General features: G+C 40.5%; 1 protein-coding gene across 12 annotated transcripts in view; it reads left to right on the top strand.

Annotated features, from left to right (window-relative positions):
* The window catches only part of ablim1b (actin binding LIM protein 1b), a 97780-nt gene extending 76601 nt beyond the window's left edge, over positions 1–21179 (top strand). For 2 of the 12 annotated variants that reach the window (XM_077200668.1, XM_077200666.1), the window contains 17 exons: positions 1242–1319; positions 1817–1975; positions 4892–4936; positions 8873–8911; positions 10674–10709; positions 10843–10972; positions 11196–11288; positions 12871–12963; positions 13263–13310; positions 14599–14745; positions 15287–15372; positions 15645–15768; positions 15859–15917; positions 16905–16965; positions 17391–17465; positions 19102–19182; positions 19665–21179. In XM_077200668.1, the coding sequence (XP_077056783.1) occupies positions 1242–1319; positions 1817–1975; positions 4892–4936; positions 8873–8911; positions 10674–10709; positions 10843–10972; positions 11196–11288; positions 12871–12963; positions 13263–13310; positions 14599–14745; positions 15287–15372; positions 15645–15768; positions 15859–15917; positions 16905–16965; positions 17391–17449 (1257 nt within the window). In that variant the 3' untranslated portion in view covers positions 17450–17465; positions 19102–19182; positions 19665–21179. Of the gene's footprint in view, positions 1–1241; positions 1320–1816; positions 1976–4891; positions 4937–8872; positions 8912–10673; positions 10710–10842; positions 10973–11195; positions 11289–11605; positions 11621–12870; positions 12964–13262; positions 13311–13935; positions 14115–14598; positions 14746–15286; positions 15373–15644; positions 15769–15858; positions 15918–16904; positions 16966–17070; positions 17234–17390; positions 17466–19101; positions 19183–19664 lie in introns of those variants that run through there. The other 10 variants (XM_077200671.1, XM_077200670.1, XM_077200674.1 and 7 more) reach the window with 8 other exon arrangements.
* Positions 21180–22893: the final 1714 nt, after the last annotated feature.

Genomic DNA, 22893 nt, shown 5'->3' with positions numbered 1-22893 from the left:
CGGTCATTTCAAAAATAAATAAAAAAGTTTAAGTTTCATAAGCACAAATGCTCGCCTTGCTCTGTTCTGTGATGCGCGTTCGTGACTCTCCTGTTCGAACTCGTTCATCAAAATGAACAAATCTTTTTTTGAGTCATTTCGTTCATTCAACGAACAAAATGAACGAAATGACTCGAAAAAAGATTTGTTTATTTTAATGAACGAGTTCAAACAGGAGAGTCACGAACGTGCATCACAGAACAGAGCAAGGCGAGCATTTGTGCTTATAAAACTTAAACTTTTTTATTTATTTTTGAAATCACCGATCGTTTTGCAAGATAAGACCCTCATGCATCGTCTGGTATCGTTTAAAGCCATTTGAAGCTGCACTGAAACTGTCATTTGGACCTGGGACCATTTGTTACCCAGTGAAGTCCATTATATGGAGAAAAATCCTAGAATGTTTTCATCAAAAACCTTAATTTCTTTTCGACTGAAGAAAGAAAGACATGGACATCTTTGATGACATGGGGGTGAGTAAATTATCAGCAAAAGTTTTTTAAAAAGTGAACTAATCCTTTAAAGCATTGATAATAATTTCAACTGTAGTGTTGTTTATGAAATTACATACAATCATTATGTGCTACTTAGGTGGGTCAAAGCACTCTAAAGTTCAGCGTTTAATATACATTTAAACTACAATACATTTTCATTTAATTGCGAATTAACTAATTAAGATTAACGTGCAATAAAACTTTCAAATCACACGTAAGAATATTCTTTTTATGTAGTCTTTTACATAAGTTTCTTTTTTTGCTGTATGGAACACAAACAGAGATATTTAGCTCAATGTCCAAGCTGCACTTTTCAATACAATGATAGTAAAAGATGACCAACAAGATTTTAAGAATAACGATCCTCGCTATTGTATGGCTTCAGAAGACTTGAAATATAGTGCATATAGGGTATAGAGTTACTTTACAATGCTTTTATGGTGCTCTTTTGGAGCTTGAAAGCCTGGTCCCTATTCACTTCCACTGTATGAAAAAGAGCAGCGTGAACATTCTTCAGACCTTGTCCTTTTGTGTTCCATGGAAAAAAAGAAAGTCAAACAGTTTTGGAAGGACATGAGGGTGAGTGACTGATGACAAAATGCTCCTTTGTAGCTAAGCTATACCCACTGGCATCTAAGAGTGTGTTCAGGAATATGTGTGTCTGTTATCTTCAGCTTATTGCTAATACAACATCTCGTTCTCCCGCAGCCCATAAGGTCATCGTCTGAGAGTATCTGTTCGAGACCTGGCTCGAGCATACCTGGATCTCCAGGTCACACCATCTATGTGAGTCCTACTCAACGGCGACCACAATCGTTTCCTGAGTCTGTCAGATCATATCACTCAATCCACAACGGATTCTGATGCTGGTATACTTCAGGGTCAATGTAAAAAAAAAAAAAAAAAAAACCCTGGAGATGCAGGAAAAGCACAGGAGTTTCCTTCGTCTTCTCTCCACTCTTTGCCTTTGCCTTGTATTTGACATATGTAGCATCGTTTTTGCATGTAAACGAATTTATAGGATCATTTACATTAACACTGAAAGTCTGTTAAGCAAATGTATAGCTTTCCACATAAGCATTCCTCCAACAACCGCGTTCATCTTTCCACAGTGTGCATTTACCCCCTGTGATTACCTTTGTGAGAGCTGTAGCTTTTGGTTGGATGTGATGTGGATGACCTTTGACCTGTGTCCTGACCTCTTCCTCATCATCACCTTTTCTCCCTGTGTTTCTCCACCTATGTGTCCCCTTCCCCTGTCCCTCATCCTCTCCTTCCTCCAGGCAAAAGTAGACAATGAGATTATTGATTACAAGGACCTTGCAGCCATTCCCAGAGTCAAGGCCATTTATGACATAGAGCGTCCAGACATGATATCCTATGAGTCTCTCCATTCCACCTCCTCCACCATGGAAAGACAAGGAAGGCACAGCCCTGGAGAGGTAATCTGAATCGTAAACTTTTAGTGTCTTTCTGATTAACAAACGATGTGCTATTATGACTTTAAATTATAAATATAGCCACTATATGGCTGTCGTAGACATGAGTCACCGATTTATGTTTATAAATATATATTCTCATATATTTTTGGACTGGGTGTGGCTTTCATAAAAATGAAACTCAAGCCATTTTACCTCAAATCAGAAAAAGATTTTAAACAGCCACGCTCTACGTTTAGCATTCCTGTTCTTCAATTGGGAGATGTGAACGGTCTAGTCTTTATTTTTAGCATTACAATTTAGAGTTTGATTATTTCAATATATTAATAATAATTTATTAATTTAAATATTTTAAAGTCATCTTTCAGCCTCCTTGGAAGTTTGCTGAGGCCGTCTAGTTGGCCCCGACCCCCTGTTTGAGAGCCACTGGTCTAGTTTCCATTATCAAACCTGCACTTGGGTTTTGGCCACTTTAGCGATCTGGCCCAAACACTACCAGACTACCCCAATATAACAGACCCAACCCTGTCAATGCTCTATAGTTGTGATAAAACCATCCCATCCCCAGGTCCCTACTTAGTCACAGTAACCATAATAGCTCTCTGACCCCATTATCCCATTAGTGTTCCAAAAAGCATTATTGGTTGAGGCTCTCAGGCCGCGGACAAAGCAGATGTGAGCAAGTGTTTGCTTTTGCTCATTTCTCTGTATGTGATCATGTACATTGCATGTATTCCTGTCAACATGTTAGCTATGTCTATGCATGAAAATAATGTATGAGAGATGTGTTTTTTTGTTTTGTTTTATTATTACTCTCTGTGACTGCCCTTGGGTTCCCATTGTCTATTAAACATTGCTCTTCTGTACCTGAAAACGCCTGTGCGCATTCTCTGTGTAGAGACAGCAGTGTCGCAGCGCCCCCTGGTGACCATAATAAAGATCTCAGGCAGTCTGCGGTGGTGAAGATGCATGTTAAAGGAATATTCCTGGGGGGGTTTTCACCTGCATTTGTGTTTGATTACCACATAAAATCATTTAGACATGTCTTTGATTGTGTGTATAAACAAACAGGAAATGCATTTACAGTAAAATATTTACATTAGATTTATGCATTTGGCAGACGCTTTTATCCAAAGCAACTTACATTGCATTCCAAGGTACAAAGTTTTTTATATTTTTATCAGTTCTTGCTTTCCCTGGGAATCGAACCCATGACCTTGGCGGTGCAAGCACCAACGCTCTACTGTTTGAACTTCAGGAAAGTATTTCAATGTGCTCCTTAGCACTTACTTGAATCAATACTTAACTATTTTAAACTATAAAGTTTGAAGTTGCCTAAATCGTCCTTATGAGTTGGGATTACTTATTTAGGTGTTGGAAAATGTGGTTATGCACTACCAAAAAAATTAAATAATAATTCATAACAATTACTCTGGTCTATCGTTCAAAGGTTGGGGGTTGGTATATAAAAAGTTTTTGAAAGAAGTATCTCAGGCTCTTATTTGGTATGTAAAAATACAAGAACATTTTGAAGTATTATTACAATTTAAAATAACGGTTTTCTATTTTAATTTTAAAATGTAATTTATTTTTGTGTAGCAAAGCTGAATTTTCAGCAGCCATTACTCCAGTCTTCAGTGTCACATGATCCTTCAGAATCAGATCGTGTCACAATATATCGCAGTACAAAAATGCAACAAAATGTATTGTGGATAGTGACAATATTTATTGTGTATAGTTCACCCAGATTTTTTCTATTATTATTATTGAAAAAAACAAAGCATAAAATAATTCTGTATTTTCAGTTTCAGAATCATGACTATTTTTATCCTGGTGTCACCATGGTCCTGTGCATTAGGTTACCAGCACCAAGTCCAAGCCTATTCATTTACACCCACAATGTAATATAAAATTTAGTATTTTAATCAATAGAAAAAAAAAATTGTTAAAGTTTTATCATATGTCTTGGAGTATCGCAAAAATATTTATAATATATTGTGAGCTCAGTATCGTGATATGTATCAAATTGTGACATGAGGGTATCGTTACACTACACCCCTGGAATTATTTTGTAACAATGCAAAAGCCTAGCACTTTTGATTAATTTAATGCATCCTTGCATGAATAAATGTATTAATTTTCTTTCAAAATAAATTAAAAAGTCTTACTAACCCAAATGTTCGAACGGCAGTGTTTTTCCTATGACAAATATTTTATTCTGTTTTAAAATACAAAATAAGTATAAATTAACTGGAAAACAAGACCCACACACAGGTTTAGCTAAAGTAGCTGGGTTTGCTTTTTTAGCTGTTAATGTAACAGAGGCCAGCTAGTGAGAGCAAGACTGAGACTGCAGTCTTAGGCTCCTTGTTAGCATGCCTAGCTCCCATGCCGGAAACGCAGGTCGGAGTAGGGCGAGTATAGGACCGGAAATGTTGCATTGGTGCCGTGACCCGGATGGGAGTGAGGTTTAGGGGGGTGAGTGTAAATGAGGCCAGCTAGCAAGAGCTGTGCATGTAAACCTCACTCTTCTGATCTCCTTTAGCATCCTTGTCAGCGCGCCCGCCTCCCATGCCAGAGACGGTGGTTCGAGTCCCGGGTTATACACTCATGACATGAGTTTGATTTGACATGTATGATATAGCAGCTATAACTCCACAGAAAGGAAGCAAGCAATTCTATCACACTAGTTTTAACCTAACCCATCAAGTTATACTTTCGAAAAAGTGTTTTTTCTTTGTAGTGCGACCCACTAGCCAGCTAGCCTTTCATTGTAAGTGTATTACTGTTAACAACATTATTACCTGTGGTAACCGACCAGTTGAAAATAACCAAGAATATTCCTTTAATGCATAATGTTTTCTTGAGTCACTGACAAGCTTTTAGAGTAACCAAACTCAACCCTTTCCTCCCCTACAGCCTGTCAAAGCCTCAGGTGGCAGCCCTCCCAGAGGCAGAGCCACAGTAAGTGGAAGCAGGATAAAAATAAGGCCGCTGACATGACCACTTAGTTTGTGGATTACCAACCCAAACGTCCTGGTTGCGTATGCAACCCACCGTTCCCTGAAGGAGGGAACGGAGGACGTAGTCGACGGTTGACTGAATGGGGATCTCGCTAGAGAGCCTATCCTCTTCGAGTACTATTGAACGAGCCAATGTAATTGGCGTGCGTGATTCGCATCACACACTCCGCCCCCGCGACGCGGGTATAAATACGGAAGTGGATGCACGCACTAGTTGCTTTTCGCTGAGGAGCCGAGAGTAACCTGGGGTCAGCGGTGGTCCAGCGGTAGTGGCAAGGGGACTACGTCCTCCGTTCCCTCCTTCAGGGAACGGTGGGTTGCATACGCAACCAGGACGTTCCCTTTCAGTCGATAACGTCAGACGTAGTCGACGGTCGACTGAATGGGGATAACCTTTGAAAACGCCACTAACGCTGCCACCTTCCAGTGCCTAAACCAAAGCCTCCTGATGCCCCCGCAAATTTAAGGCGGGGAAGGACAGGGCTTAGGCCAGGGAAGTCACTGCTGTTCCTACAGGACCACTGGGACAGCGTTCCCCGTACATTGGAAGGAAGGGACGCTGCGGAAGCCATATCCAACCCAGAGGGAGGTAACGTGGATAATACACATATGAACTGGGCGGAAACCGTGCAGTCTAACATATGGAATGTCACTGGGGTGGCTCCAGCCTAAGACGGGGGGAGACACACCGGACAGTGACGGCAGAGAGACTCTGCCGAGGGAAGACACGGGCTCAACGCAGGGAGTTGTATCGTGGAAGAATACACATATGGGGTCGCCGTAGGGACCGCAACATATGGACCCAGCCTAACACAGGTCCCACACTGCTTACGAGTGGTAGGCCTAACACCAGACGTTCCGCACGTCCGACGTCGGAGGGTTGTGGAGGAACTCAACAGGGTTCAATTTTAAGGGAACTCAACTGGAGTAGAAAGGCGCACGTATCCAGTCCATAGGAGGGGAATGGCGCAGCAAGCCGACACTTGACCTGGGCTCACGGTGAAACTGACTTCATGAGAAGGGAGCCCACGGGAAGCAGCGGTTCAACTGCAACCAGGTGTCGTCCAGCCCCCAACTCTAGAATCTGTTTTAGCAAAGCATATCGTCAACGCCCAGGCGGAGCACTTTACACTCATCATAGAGGAGCTCAACACCTAAGTGGACATGTTGCATCTTGGATTTTTACCGAAATGAAGGCAAGCACTAGTGCGACTTTGCATGGAAACAGCCTTCCCTCTCTGCTGAATTCCAACAGATATTTGTAGAGCTGGTCTGAGGTCTATGGCTTGCGTTCTGTACACGTCCAAGCGAACGGACAGAGAAGCCAGGGCTGGATCTGCCTACTCCAGGGCAGCGCTTGCAGGCTCACCACCTGCTCCTATTACGGGAGAGGTAGGAACCTTGGGCACAATCCGAGCCGGGGTCTCAGCTTGTGAGAGTTAGCCGGCCCAGACTCCAGGCACAATACGTTGACCGAAAGCGAGCAAGTCCCTACCCTCTAGTAGAGACCACGCGAGCAGTAGAACTGATATAACAGAATTTTTAACTCACTGCCTGCAGTGGCTCAGGGGCGGTCTCTGCAGTGCATCGCACCAGGGACAAGGCCCAAGAGGATAAAGAGGGACGCAAGGATTTACAAGACCTTGCTCCTGAGGAACCTGACGATCAGAACGTGCTTCTGCACACTTCTGCAACACGATGAGCGTCGTTTAAACACCGAGGCAACATCATTTTGAGGGTGAAGGAAAACAGCCTACTCCAACCAATTTTGCAGGAAAGAGAGCACTGAAGTGATCGGAAAGCTTTCAGGATCTCCTCTGGAGAGAAGACGCACTCAACGAATAGTTTCCACTGCTAAAGTCGTAAGCACGCTACCCATTTCTAGGGGGTGCTCGCAGAAGTGATGGTAACAGGCATGTGATAGCCACCTGAACCTCCGCGTTCATATGTAAGACCGCCCGGAATCTCCGGGGGAAGAACGCGTGTGCCATCGTGCCCCGTCCCTGAAAGAGTTTTCAGGGGAAGTCAGGAAGGCTGTCGATGGGAACCAGGTCTAGTTGGGCCAATAAGGGGCAACTATGAAGACCTGTTCCTCTCCTGACTTGGCCATCACTGGGCTTCAGGAGCATTTTCTGCTCAGCACTTGAGTGTGATAAGTTCACTGAGCTTCAGGAGCATTCCTGCTCAACACCTGAGTGTGATAAACTCACTGAGCTTCAGGAGCATTTCTGCTCAACACTTGAGTGCGAAGAACTTCACTGAGCAACAGGAGCATTTCTGCTCAGCACTGCGTGTGATGATTATCACTGACTTGAGTGGGGTAGCCGAGCCTCAGGTGGGGCAGCAAAGTAGAGAGAGTGGTGTTAGTGTGCTGTCCAACACTTACCTGTCTCCACTAGCGGCAGGGGAAGTCTGCGCTTGAGCGGCAGAGAACTGTTGGATGCAGTTCTCCACTGCGTCGCCGACCAGCCCAACCTGGGAAATTGGGGAGACCAGGAACCGAACCTTGTCCGCATCCGCCATACCAACCAGGCTGAGCCAACGAAGGCGCTACTGGACCACCACGTTGGACATCGCCAGACCGATCACGCACGCTACGACACTCGTGCCCCGGAGGGTGAGGTCGGATGCAGTGCGGTGCTCACCTATGAGCGCACGGTCTGGATTACCCTCGTGCATGCCATGGGTGCCCTAGCCTGCAGCAACGCCATGGCATGCAAGAGGAAGCGGCTTGCCCACAGGCTTTGTAAGCTCTGCCCGTTGGAACGGACGAAACTCACAGGCCTTAGGAGGGAGACGAGGATCCCCCCAAAAGGCAGCGGCCGCCGGACACAGGTGCACCTGTGTCGACAGACCGCTCCAATGGAGCGACCCTTCGCAACCCTTCACCGTTCCTCCATCAAGGGTAAAGAGGGGGAAAAGCTATTCAGGCAGTTTCTGGCAGAGAAAGATGCTGTTCACCACCTGATAAGCTCTCCATGCATTTCGGGAAAGAAAGGCACTGGGGCGGCGAGCTGAGAACCAGCGCGGCCCGCCCCAAGACACCAAACTCCAGATTCCAAACGAGACTGAACGGGACACGGTGGAGGTTCCACTCGAGCCCGGCAGCCTCGGTGGCCCGTTTCAGCATAGCTGATAATTCTGGATCCGGCTCGGGCAACATTGAACTCCCGGAGGGAGACAATGCAGCCGAGTCATCATCTCTAGAAGTCAGCTCTAGTGCGTGCATCCACTTCCGTATTTATACCCGCGCCGCGGGGGCGGAGTGTGTGATGCGAATCACGCACGCCAATTACATTGGCTCGTTCAATAGTACTCGAAGAGGATAGGCTCTCTAGCGAGATCCCCATTCAGTCGACCGTCGACTACGTCTGACGTTATCGACTGAAAGGGAACTAATAAGAACACAACTAACATATTGATTTATAAGACCTAACCTAATCTAATAAGCATGAACATCTAATGCCTCTCACTCATCTCACTGGCCGTTGTCTGTTCTCTCATCTCATCCGAATAGCTGCTCTCTAAGGAAGTAGACTTTGCAAGTGCACGACAGTCACTTGAAGTGTGTACTCAAAAACCCAGTGAAAAACTGAAGAAGCTTCTATATGTGCCATGGCAATGTAGATTCAGTCTCATTCTCAATTAACTGATCTGTGTCAAGTATCAATTTAGGCTTTAACATGACATTAGACATAGACAGCATCTAACATTCAAGGCAAACACTGCAAGCGCTTCTGTGCGATTCCTTCATCACATTCATTTCATTTTAAACATCATGCAATGCATGCAGGGTCACAGAAAACACAACTGTTTCCATGACGCATGACATAATACGTTATTTTTAGTGACTGTAATTCTGTGTCCACATTCCCAGACCCTGCCACAAGACCCCTCCTCACTGTCAGCAGAAACAGTAAGTTTTCAGTGACCTCCATCTGAACCCTGGCACAGTCAGCCTGTGAGCTGTGGTCACACTTCTCTCTCTCCTAAACATACTTTTGATTGACATGGCACTGATCTTCAGCTGTCCCTTGAGCACTGGAAGAAGTCCTCTTTGTAATTAATGGCTACAAAGAAGCAAGAGTGTCCTGTTGGAGTGTGTGCTTATGTTTGTAATGTCTCTCTATCTTTTTAAATCTTTTAAAAATTGATCAAAAGTGACATTAATGACTTATTACAAATTACAATATCATAAAAAGTATATATTTTAAATAAATGCTGTTCTTTTGGGCTTTCTATTCATCAGAATAGATAGAAGAATCCTGAAAACAGAAATATTAAGCAGCACAACTTTCTTCAACATTGATAATAGAAAGAAATGTCATAAGTGGCCTTGACTCTGGGAAAAGCAGAATCAGAATATTAAAAAGGATTTTTGAAGGGATCATGTGACAATGAAGACTGGAGTAATGACTGCTGAATATTTCGTTTTGCCTTCACAGGAAAATACTTACAGGGATAGTTCACCCAAAAATGAAAACTCTGTCAGTATTTACTCACCCTCATGTTGTTCCAACCCCGTAAGACCTTCGTTCATCTTCGGAACACGAATTAAGATATGTTTGATGAAATCTGAGAGCTGGATCGCTCCTCCATACTCCTCCGTAGGCTTCAAAATGATTGAAACTTGCCGGCCTCGAAAAGTTATTAAAGACATCGTTAAAATAGTCCAAGTGACTACAGTGGCTCAATCTTAAGTTTATCAAGCAAGGAGAATACTTGTGCGAAAAAACAAACAAAAATAACGACTTTCATTTCCTTTCGATTAATTTCATTCTCTGTTGGCCTCTAGTCAGTTAACTTAGTGTAATAGCGTAGAGCTACGTCACACGTAGGCTCACTATTGGCCGACGCTGGTCATGTGGGTGATGCGTGTGACGTACAACAACAGAAGCTCTACGTTTTTACACTAGTGAACTGACTCGAGGCCCACAGAGAAGAAAATGAATAGTTGAAATAAAGTCGTTATTTTTGTTTTTTTGCGCACAAAAGTATTCTCGTCGTTTGATAAACTTAAGATTGAGCCACTGTAGTCACTTGGACTATTTTAACGGTGTCTGTAATAACTTTTCGGGGCCTGCAAGTTCAATCCCTCAAGAAGCCTATGAAGGAGTATCGAGGAGTGATCCAGCTCTCAGATTTCATCAAAAATATCTTAATTCGTGTTCCGAAGATGAACGAAGGTCTTACGGGGTTGGAACAACATGAGGGTGAGTAAATACTGACAGAATTTTCATTTTTGTGTGAACTAACCTTTTAAGAAAACTGTTATTTAAATTCTTAAATTAAATTCACAACAGTGCTGTCTTTATTGTATTTTTGATCAAATAAATTCTGCCTTAGTGGGCATAGGAGACTTCTTCCAAAAACAGTTATTATTAAATGAATAATTGTATTTAAATAAAAAATTTTGTGTATGTAATGCATCTAATTTCTTATTTTGTTCTTTTGACTTTAAGTGGAAATTTCTTGAGTTTTGTGATATTCACTCATATTGAACAACTTACCTTAGACCTTAAAAAGTATACCAACAGTGGCATGATTTAACTTCCTGTTCCTAATCCAAAATTTTTCCTTTTCTGGCCTGCTCTATCCAGCATACAGTCTCCTCTCCACCTTTTAGTGCTTATTCTGATGCATCCTTACATAGAGCTCTTGTCCTTGTTCTGTTTCAGTCTCCAAGGACACTGTCTCCCACTCCATCTGCTGAGGTTAGAGGCTATTTTATAATGCTAAGTTATTAGCCTAAAGTACATGTCATCAAACCATTCATTTAGAAATGTGAACGTGTATGATATGTTCAACCTTCCCATATGTTATGTTGTGTGTGCATGTGTGCGGTAGGGTTGCTATGACATGAGGGAACGCATCATTCAGAGATCCACCAGTCAGGGCTCCATCGGTTCTCCGGTCTACCACCGCCATAACTACATACCCCCTCTATCCAAGTCTCCCCAGCACTTCCACAGACCAGGTGAGTCAAATGAACCACTCCCAATCCTGCCTCCATAGGATTCCAGCAGAGTGTACGGATAAGCGAGATCTCCTCGCCACATTTTGGCCTCGCATGGCCTTTTCTTGCTTTCCGTTTCCTCCTGAGCTTTTTTTTCTTCCTCCTCTGCTCATGTGTGCTCCTTCCATCCTCTTTTTTTCCCTTCGTTCTACTCCTCTGTTCCTCTTCCCTGAGCGGCTGGCAGGAATGCTGAAGCTCTGCTCCTCTTTGCGCTCCAGCAACAGCGACACGCGCCCTACTTCCCCCTTCCGACATCACTTCCTCCCCCATAACAAAGGTAAGGCCCCTCCACCCCGTTTGCCTGACCTCTTCGCCTCGTTCTCAGTTTTCAATATCGTTCTGTAGACACAAATCCACCTCCCTCCTCTGATTCAGGCCTGCTGAAATGTCTTGAATGTGATGATTGATTTTTTTTTAGCTTGTAAAGCTGTGCTTTTGGCGGCTCTGTTTGAGAAAATCACAAATCTTTGGAAAGGCTTGAATGGCGCTCTTTATGAGGTCAAGGGCTGCATTTGATCTATAGATGCAACTGAAGCTAATGCAGTTTACTAATCACATGCTCACGTGTGTAATGTCCCTCTGTCTTCTCCACAGATTCTTTCTGCATAGGTATGTCTTGGCTTCGTAGCTGTTGTTGACTGAGTAGAGCAGTTTGGTGGCAGTTCAGATGCATGCTGGTCCTGTGTTTTGACTGTTCAGAATTCGATTAATTTGATAACTGTCAATTAACCAACATTAAACCAAGTAACTGGGATATCACTAATACTCTTATACTAATAACTCTATTCCAAAATCTAGTGAGCTGCCTTGCTGTTTAGTGCCTACATAGGCAGCTGTCTTCTTATTATTGTTGTTGTTATTGAGGATATGGTTGATTGTCCTGAAAATATATTATTGACAGACATGCTAAATATATAATAGGCGAGTTGTTAGATGAGTGAATATTCAAAACTGTCAAGAGAATAAGATAATTGCACAAAAAGGAATAATAATAATAATAAAAGCAATAAATATAACAATAAGTATTATTATCATCATTAAATTTCAACATTCACTAATACATTTTTAAAATCAAAAGTTGTCATCGTGAACTAGCTTAAACAAACAAATAATTGTATTTACATTAAGTAACATTATTGTAAAGTGTTACCATTATTTAGTATTATTTTTTATTACTCCTAAGCATAAAAACACATAGTCCATTTTTATTTAATATTTTATATCAAATCACTTTAGTATTGAATAAAATAAATATAATTATAATGTAATATATAATATAAATTTATAGTCAACGTTTCTCTTGCTTTTTCCACCATTTTGGATTTATGGAGCTATTTGGAGTGCATTGTGGGATTGCCTTCTCCCTGAAGGGCAACATAGATGTCTACCTTTTTATATCAGCAGAAGTGCACATGTGATGCCTTCAAATGCTGTCTATGTAGGCAGCCCGCTGTGTTTTGGAATGTGTATATGTCGCATGCTTACATTTGTTTCCTCATAAAGGATATTCAGTCGTATTACCATCAGACACAACGGCTTCCTAACAGTGTGAATGTTATGTGTACCTTATGACTGTGCTGGTGAATGACACCATGTTCTTGATTGTGAAGTGTTTGCATGCTGATTTACTAAACCATTCCTCTCTTTCCAATCTGTCTGTCCTTCAAAACCTGTTCTCTTTCGTGGGGCCGTCCCACACTGGTCCAATCCGTCTCTCTGTCACCTCTCTGTTGAAGCCCTTTTCTGTTTGTCCATCTTTCCGTCAGTGAAGATTTATTCCGGCATTATTCTCTCTTTCTTTTCTTCTTTTGTTTTTGTTCTTTTCTTTCTCCCGCTTATTCTGCTCTTCTTGTTTGGAGGCACTGAGCCATCCAGTGGCCGGAGTTCTCCCCTTTCCTCTCGGCCGGCCACCCCGACCCTTTCTCTGACCCCTAAACATTTCCACATCCCAGGTAGGAGCTGGAGCATCATCTCGTTTTTCTTCACTAAAGTTTTTCCTGCTTTGTCTCTTCCCCTCCATTCTTATTTAAATCTTTGTCTTTCCCAACCCATGCATTTATGCTTTTATGCATTTATGCTTTTATCTATTTATTGTTTTAATGGTAGATTTTGATGACCTCTTATGCTGAGTACATTTTCTGCCACATACGGCTTGCTTTTCCCCAAATCATTATCATAACTGGTTGATTGGAGCATCTTATTTGTGACTGAGACGGCATTTAAAAATAGATCTTTATTTTCTAATTTACAGACCAAGGCATTAACATGTATAGAAAACCACCAATCTACAAACAGCATGGTATGGTTGTTTTATTTATCTATCTATCTATCTATCTATCTATCTATCTATCTATCTATCTATCTATCTATCTATCTATCTATCTATCTATCTATCTATCTATATATCTATCTATCTATCTATCTATCTATCTATCTATCTATCGATGTCTGTCTGTCTCTTTCTATCTATCATCTGTGTTTCCATCCATCAATGTCTGTCTATTTATCATCTGTATTTCCATCTATCTATATATCTGTCTGTCAGTCATCTGTCTTTCCATCCATCCGTCCATCCATCCATCCATCCATCCATCCATCCATCCATCTATCTATCTATCTATCTATCTATCTATCTATCTATCTATCTATCTATCTATCTATCTATCTATCTATCTATCTATCTATCTATCTATCTGTCTGTCTGTCTGTCTGTCTGTCTGTCTGTCTGTCTGTCTGTCAGTCTATCTATCTATCTATCTATCCCGTAAAACAGTTTTTGGTGACAGTCATTATGGTGTGTGCGCAAGCATTATTTCTGACTATTATTTTTATTATTAATATATGTTTGTTTATGTGTGTTGACTCCATCCATCCATTAATTATTGGTAATGATGCTATGATCACATCACATGTTCACATGTAAGTACCATTTGACATCATAAACTTTTCTCATCTCTGAGACTTTCTTTTTCTTTATTTATTGCTTCCTCACAACTGACTCGCTCACAACAAGAAACCAAAATACTATCTTGTTTAACAGCTGCCGTAAAACTTTGATTCTGCCTTTTAACTGCATGGCGTTATAGCCTGCCAGGTCCCATAACAAATTCACTGACACTTTAGATGACTCTGCTTTGGTCTCTATCTTGCATACTCTGTAAATCTACACATCAAGCTAGTTTCATTAAACTGAATGGCACCATTTGAACAGTTATGCCATTTACTGGTTATAAAATACAATTTATATATCTACATTTTCTGCTTGCTTAATATTATATAAAAATCTATAAACTTGCAAACAATAGCATGTGTGCTCTATCCACTTTATACAGTCCTTTATAAGATGCAGTACTGGCCATTGACATTCAAAGCATTTGATACTGACTCTGTATTGATGTTTTACAACAACAACAACAAAAAAGAGCAAGAAATAAAAATATATATATTTTTTGTAATATTTAATTTACATGTTTAGATATAAAAATCCTGAAATGTCATGCTTTGAACTGATTGTCCAGCACTGCACTTATTAAAACCCTTTGAGAGGCCGTCACTGATAGTGCAGTTACCCCAAAATACCGATTCAGATTCAGCTGCCCTGGCAGCCCAAAGCAAGTCCGCAGATGACATCATCAAATCATCCAAGTTCCCTGCGGCCCACGCCCCTCGGCCAGACGAAACCGCAAAGATCGAGACCGACTACTGGCCGTGTCCGCCGTCCCTCGCTGCTTTAGGTACGGTCCTGCTGCTGGCTCCTCCAGGCCCAACGGCACTAATAAAACCCTACAGCAACCAAAAACTAATGGAAGCCTTTTGTGAATTAAATAATGCTCTCAAAAACAATGTATATTGAGAACTCTTGGATTCCTGCTGGTAAATTTATATCCGTCTAGCTACCTACAGTAATCCTAGACCCAGTTGTGATGATAGTAAATCCGAAGAACGCTATACAGTAGATCGCTTTACAGACACAAAGATTTGCCAACGCTAAAAAATCCAATATGTTTCCAGTCAACAAATCATTACACCACTCAATCTGATCACGTTTTTATTGTTATTTTCATTCATGATTTGTTTTTATATTATTATTTATTCAACTCATGTTGTCATTTTTGTTCCATTGTTTGGTTTCCATGCGTATAACTGAACTCAGAGGTTCCATTTGAAGGTCATCATGGGTACAATGACATGACAATATTGCAATCATCTTAATATTTTTTATTTCCTTCTTTTTGGTTTTATTTGAAAATCCTTTCCTGGTCCTGGGACATACAGGCTCAGATGGGAGGAGTCGGTCACGGGACGAAGAAGAGGACGAGCAACTGAAACGCAGACAACTTCAGGAGGAACATCTCAGCAAGGTCAAGAGCGTATTAATACTTTTACATTGCTTGTGTCATTTTTAGTTTAAATGCATAATACAGTATGTACCAAATTATGTTTTAATGCCCAAAAAATAGACACAGACACACCTAATTAGCATGTTTGCACTGAAAAGAATAACAATGACATAATTTAAAGAACTCAGTACTCAGTATTTTTTTTCCAGTACAAATATCTAAACCCTCTTAAATCAAGAGACATTTACTTGAGATTCAAAATGACTTATATTAAGTCTTGTATTTAACTGCAGATCCAGTCTGGACTTGGGAAGCTCATTCTGAAGGAGGAGATGGAAAAGGAGATGAACAGAGAGAAATATGTACGAAGTGTGACCGCCCAGCGCTTTGACTCCCAATACGCTAATTGTACCACAGGTAAAATGCCACATAACTTTGAAAGCAAGCACAGCAAATAAAGCTTTACTCTGGCATTAGTATAAAAAAGTATTGTGTCCTCTGCTGTAGACTCCCAAACTGTTAAAACATCATCCCTGCCTGGGTACGGACGAAATGGCCTCCATCGGGTAAGTCTTAGCCATTCATCTGTTATTTATCTTTATTTAATATATGGATGCAAAAACTACCCAACTCACCACAAAAACTCACCACAGGCTGCATTGATTTGAAAATTAAATGCGGCAAAATCAGCAATATTGTGGAATATTACTTAGCTAAATTTTCACCAGCCATCACTCCAGTCTTGAGTGTCACATGACCCTTCAAAAATCATTCTAATATGCTGATTTGCTCAAGAAACAGTTCTATTATCATTATGATATTCATTATTATCAATGTTGAAAATGGAAACCATGATACACTACTATTCAAAAGTTTAGGGTAAGTAAGATTTAACGAAAAATAAATAAAGTAATACTTTTATTTAGCAAGGATGCATTAAACTGATCAAAAGGGTACAGTAAAGACATTTATAATGTTTCAAAAGATTTATATTTCAAGTAAATGCTGTTCATTAAACTTTCTTTACATCAAACAAAAATGTATCGGTTTCCACAAAAATATTAAGCAGCAAAAACTGTTTTCAGCGCTGATAATAATAAAAACCATTATTAATAATTAGGCACTAGTTATAATTGATAATAACTTAGCACCAAATCAGCATATTAGAATGATTTCTGAAGGATCATGTGACACTGAAGGCTGCTGAAAAGCTGAAAGCTTTACCATCACAGGAATTTCATTTTAAAATATATTCAAATAGAAAACAATTTCTATTTTTTCACAATATTATTACAGTTTTTTACTGTATTTTTGATCAAATAAATGCAGGCTTGGTGAGCATACAGTAAGAGTATTCAAAAACATGAAAAAATATCTTAAAATGTGATTTGATATATGTTTCTCTCATTAAAAAAATGTACACACAAAGTGAGTGAAATATCAGTGAATTATTTCTGCAACCCTCTCTTTTGGAACACTTGAGCGTGTAAAACAAATGAGGTCATATCAGCCAGTGTAACATAAACTAAAGCGCATCTTGTCTGTGCGTCCAGCCCCAGTCTACAGAACTCTCTCAGTATAACAGTTATGGGGACGTGTGTGGAGGACAAAGAGGTAAAATGCTATGTTTTAATACGGAAAACACATCTAACACCTGAAAAAAGCGATTCTAATAATATAGTAATATTTGGGAATTTTGTCTCTTTCTGATTCATACAGATTTCAAGGTATGTGACTGACATGCAGTGTTTACTGAGCATGTGCATCTGCAGTCATGCACATATGGAAGTCAAATCATGCTACATGTAACCGGAATGGCACTCATGCCCTCATTGCTATATGCTTGTTTGCACTATTGAGCCATTGCCATGGGGAAAGTCAAAAGCAGTCAAGGGTTTGATATGTTGAAAGCCCCCCCCCCACAGCAATAGCTGTTAGGAATTAGATTCAGACTATTTCCCATGCTTCTGAGTTCTTGAAAACAGTTTCTGCTTTCTTTTCTTATCATTCGCATCACGTGTGTGTGTTCTGTTCTATAGCCCACCCAAGATGCCCACGATTCCATTACAAGAATGGACAGGGGAATGTCTATGCCTAATATGTTGGAATATAAAGCAAGTATCCCAAATATTTTCAAATAATTATATTTCTCTTCTCTCTTCCATCTCTAAATGCTCCTCTGTGTTCAATAAATAATCACCCCCCTCTCTTAAAAATCAAGATAATTCATCAGTCAAGAGGACTGTTATTTTGTCTCATCTTCACAGGCAATGGTCTGCGCGTACAACTAGACTAGCATTACTTGCATATCTTCCAGTGCTATAAAATGATGTCGTCACATGACATACTCTGTTTTAGCCGTGCCATAAGATTATTCAATCATTTTGAACGCCTGGTTCTCATTAAAGAGGTTTCACAGTTGCATATGGTAATATTTTGTTAAAGTGGTTGCTGTAGTTACCCAGAAGCCTGATTCTCTTAGGACTGAATTTATGCATCAGCCCTGGCTAATAGTTACTGGCAAGATTAAATAGATTGGAACTTAATAAGCTTTCCCAGCAATGCAAGAAACAATAACTGGCATGATTGTAAACTGTCCGTAAGAGTGCTAGCATTAACAGTATTATAATTCCTTCCCGTACATACAGTTGGCAAACCCCTGTGACCAGTTACCCATTCATTTCAGTGGGGAAAATAAATAGAAAAATTCAATCTTTATCTTTTTTTAATGACTCTACACCAAATTAAATATATGTCTTTAATTAGTCGTTAGCTGATCTAGTAATTAAAATATGAATTACACTACAGTTCGAACTTTTTTAAAGGAAATTAATACTTTTATTCAACACGCATTAAATTGGCAGTAAAAAAAGATTTCAATTTCATATTGCTGTTTAAAAATGCACATAAAAAAAGTTATCCCAGTTTCCAGAAGAAGAAAAAAGCATTGCAACTGTTTTCAACATTAATAGTAATTAGAAATGTTTCCTGAGCACCAAATATACATAAAATGTGCAATATGCATAAAGCACCAGCATGCATAACACCTAGTAAATTAGTAAAAGCTGGAAAGATAAGAAGCTAAGCTGGTTTGTGGGTCTCAGCTGTATTAATGTGTCTCCCAGTGTGGCCAATCTGGTTTTTAGCTGGTTTGCCAGCTTGAACTATAAAACCAGCCCACAAAGTTGGGAGACCAGCTAAAACTCAAACAAGTTTAGTCTGGTTTTAGATGTTTTTAGCAGAGTTTTCCGACATTTACTTATTGTGTTTGCAATCTACTTATTTTAAATATGCAATATAATGTCTGCTGCCACTATGAATGCCAAAAACACAGAACCGGTTTTTGTTTGTTTTTTTAGTGTTTCTTGACTAGGATTACCAGGACGCACTAAAACACACCCCAGTTTAATTTGTGCTGCCGACTGTATATATAAATTGCACTAAAGCACTATATATTACTCCCTATCCTATCCAGTTTCTATTGAGAAACACATACTTTCTGCTTTGAAAATACATGCTCACACTCTCTCTCACAAGGCTCACCTATATTCCATTGCATGTTCTGTCACACTCACACTTGCACCGTGTGCTGCAGTGTTGTATTTTGGCAAGAGTTGGTGTTTGTGTACCCTATTAGAATGCAATGACCGTGCATTATTCCGTCAACCATTTGCTTTCAGCGATTCATTGTGTTTGGCAAATGCCTCGCATAGCATTCTCCATAACAACACAATCCCTCCTTTTGTAAAGGTGTACCCATATGAAATGCTCACTGTCGCCAACAGAGGGCGTACTAAGCTCCCGAAGGATGTGGACAGGTCGAGACTGGAGGTAAATAGCACCCGATAGCCTCACTGTATGGAAACTGTATGAAGGATGTGCATTTTCTGTATTTTGTGACCTAAGCTTGTGCAAATTGTGAATTGCGTGAATCTGAGGAAAGTAAATTGCTGCGTTTTCAAATACATTCAAAATGCATTCATTTGTTCTGTAGAATAAAATAATTACAATTAATAATACATTTAAATAATACACATTATTATTAAATACTCAATTGCTTATTAAATAATAATAGATGAAATATTAATAATTAAAAATAAGAAATAAAATATATAATAAAAATAATAATAATTATGCTAAATAAAACGTTAAATTTTTTAATGATTTATTTATTAGTATTATTAGCATATTATAGGCTAGACATTGAATGGGGGAGGGGGGAAAGGAGTTCAGTCTTTTTTTGTCCTTAGCTGATCACATGCCTGACGACTTATAATTCTCCGATATTTTTTTCTCTCCTCATTTACATTCAGCGCCACTTGGCTCCCGAGACATTCTTTGACATTTTTGGGATGGAGATCCACGAGTTTGACAGACTTCCTCTTTGGAAGCGCAACGACATGAAGAAGAAAGCGAAGCTCTTCTAGCTAGCAGATTGTGCATGTTTTAATTTATCAGTCACTCATATGATGTATTAGAACTATAGTCCTCTGATTTACTTTTCCTTTATTGTTATTATTATTGTTATTATTGTTTGCATCCGATTACAAGCACAACATTTTTTTATTTTGCTTCTAAAAGACCACTTTTTATTTTCCCAAATAGATATCTTTATCTTTAAAATGAGTGAGTGTTTGAATATGAACAAAATGAGGTGCGCGTGACCCCTAGATCCGAACGCAGGAGCGAGGGGAGCTGATTGTGTGCCTGTGCTCATTAAACCTGCCTGCAGGAGCAGAGAGATTTATCCTCCTCCCTCCTGGCCCTCTTGTAAAACAGGACTATAATTTTTTAGATGGGGAACCGGGGCTGTCAGCAGGGATCGCCCTCTAAACAGGCCGTTAAGGTGGTGGAGTTGTTGGGATCCCTGGAGCCCCCCTGCTGCTGAGGACCTAACGAGACCTTTGAAGTGCGTTAAAAGCGGGAAATGAGAGCTACTGAAGATCCTCCACCTGCGGAGCCGAGGTTCTGGAACGCATTAGAAACTGAAATCCGCGTCCTCTCCCACCAGCACTCTGCCGCCTCGTCACAATCCAAAAAAATCACATCCTACATGTAAAGTAGCAAGCATGTTCTCACCTTAGCCAAAGCCCAAACAGCACCCAAGATAGACAAGTTCTTTATCAAAAACTTTTTTGACAGTAAGAAGAGGTGGTAGTGTTTATTATTATTAATAATACTTATAAATTTAACATTTCAATTACTTTTAAAAAATTATTATTAAATTTCACCACTAGAGGTCAGGCGTGGGAGGATAAGACATCGGCCCGCTCTGAAACGGCCTCAGACAATCCATTTGTTTTGACTTCCGGTTTTTCTGCAATATTTAACAGTATTTTATTTTTAATAAAGCAAGAACAGACTTTAAAATGACTGCCTCGGGGGTGTTTCAATACTGCCACTGTGTTGACTTGGGATTGTCGGAGCTGTAGCCATAGCATTTGTGCCAGGTGTAGACTCGATATCAGGGCCGTATCTCGTTGTCGTTATTGCTGCCGAATAATGCTGTTCCCATAGACACTGCTTGCAGATGTATTATGGGCCGCCGTTGGCTATTATTCCCAGCAGTTTCCTGTGTTTCTAGCAGGGTTAATGACAGAGAACTAGGACATATTACAGCATTGTGCTTTTATAGTAGGCCTATTACAAAACATACGACTATAACGAGTGTGATTACTATAAACAGAACTGTATGTCACTTTAAAACAGAATGAGTTGGTTTTGATACCCCCTACTGTGTACCTCACCCTTTTTCTGTCTTTTTTGAGGGAAAGATTTGATGAAAATGGTGTAAGCTCTGCTGAGTAATAAAACTCTGCTTCAGATCATTTTGTCCCATGTAATTATTACTGTGTGGTGGTGCGCCTTACATGAAATACAACAAGCCCCTGTGCCATAAGGGGGCCATTGCAGTGGGAGGTCCGCCTGTTGAGTCACTTGGAAATCTCTGGGTGCTTTCCATCATGTTCTCTGCCTGATATATGTTCTCGGTTGTATGACCTCTTTCCCAAAACTCTCTCCTCCCAGGCTCCACAGAGAGTCGAATTCAAAACATGGCACTGTGTTACTCTACAGCAGTAGCTACTTCTCAAAGTCCGGACTCCGGTCCGCTTCCGGACCCGGAGGGAATTCAATCCGGACCCGCCTCCATTTCGTATTTTAAGAGCACCAATTGTGTGTAAGGGATTAAACGTGTGGATTTCCTACTTTGATAAACGCATGTTAAAATAATTTGTTTATTTTTTGAGATGGTCCGAAATTAAAACGAAGGCGAGATATTTAAAGTTTTCCTCCGTGATTTAGTTACCGTGACATCCAGTGAGCGTATGACTTTTGACGTAAACGGGCGCAACGCGACACTTCACCGCAGTCAGCGTTTGAATGGGTGTGGAGGATGTCATTGTCCAGGAAAAGAAAAGTTGATGAAGAAAATAGAGTTTTCAAAGATGATTGGACAGAGAGGTATGTGTTCACAGATATCCCAAGTCTCCCGGAAGTTCCAGGAGTCTCCCGCATATTGATAGCGGCTCCCTGATGCCCGCAAATTAGTTCAAATCTCCCGCAGTGTACAGCTCGCGAGCTCCAAACCGTGGAGTTATTCAGTTATTACTGTTTAATAATTTCGCACTCCTGGCATAAATTAAGAAATGAATGTCACTGCAAACAAGTTTTATCATAAACCGTGGCAAATATCAAAGCTGGAGTCTTAAATCTTTCTAATGTTACTCAGTTTGTCCAGATAAAGTAAGAGTGTGATGTTTTAACGAGTAAGAAATGTTGACCAACAATAATCTGGGGCCGTCTGTGATCTTTGGAAGGGTTTAAATTAGGGTTTTTGGTGATCCAGTTCAGTAGGTTGTCACAAAAAACTAGGGTCCTGGAACTGCGGTCCTAGAACCAACATGGAGGCAGATGTAGTATGTCCGAACTTAATTCCAAGGGGGTAATCCATCAGCCGGAAACTGAAGCCTCCCTGGGGGCCGCCATTGTAGCAGACCATCACCTGCATTGGCATTGGCATTGGCATTCCATTGACTCCCATTCATTTTGGCGTCCCTTTGACAGTGAATAACTTTAAATCTGAGGTGTCCAAAGACTTAATTTGTCCATTATTTATTTCTAAAGAAACATGACAATGTATTTTTGTAAAAATAGCCTAATGATTGTGTCATAACCGCGTGACTCTCTGTCGCACATTAGAGAAATTACCGTATAGACAGGAGGAGAAGCTCACAGGCAATCTTTTACTGTCTTTGAGGCAATCGGGGGGACATGGAGGCATAAGCCTTTCTCAATCTGTGTTCTGGTCTGTACTTGTGTTCTTGTGAAACGTCATCTTTTGTGGCCCAAGTACTGTCCCAAAGTTTGCATTTTGGCAAGAACGGTTAAAAATCCCAGAAGTGTTCTTGAACAGCCCATTTTACCGAGGATGCATCGGTTGGTAACTTGTGTGAACTTGACGGCAGAAATATCCCAGCATTCATTTCGGCATTCGAGGAAGGAGTGGGTAGCAGACAGAGGCAGGTCAGTAAGTCGTTTTTC

This window comes from Siphateles boraxobius, unplaced genomic scaffold (genome assembly GCF_051911475.1).
Source record: "Siphateles boraxobius isolate OS27281-9 unplaced genomic scaffold, OSU_SipBor_1 46, whole genome shotgun sequence".
In the NCBI taxonomy this organism is placed as follows: Eukaryota; Metazoa; Chordata; class Actinopteri; order Cypriniformes; family Leuciscidae; genus Siphateles; species Siphateles boraxobius.
The sequence above is the reverse complement of the archived record's forward strand: the minus strand, read 5'-3'. Positions and strand labels throughout refer to the sequence as shown.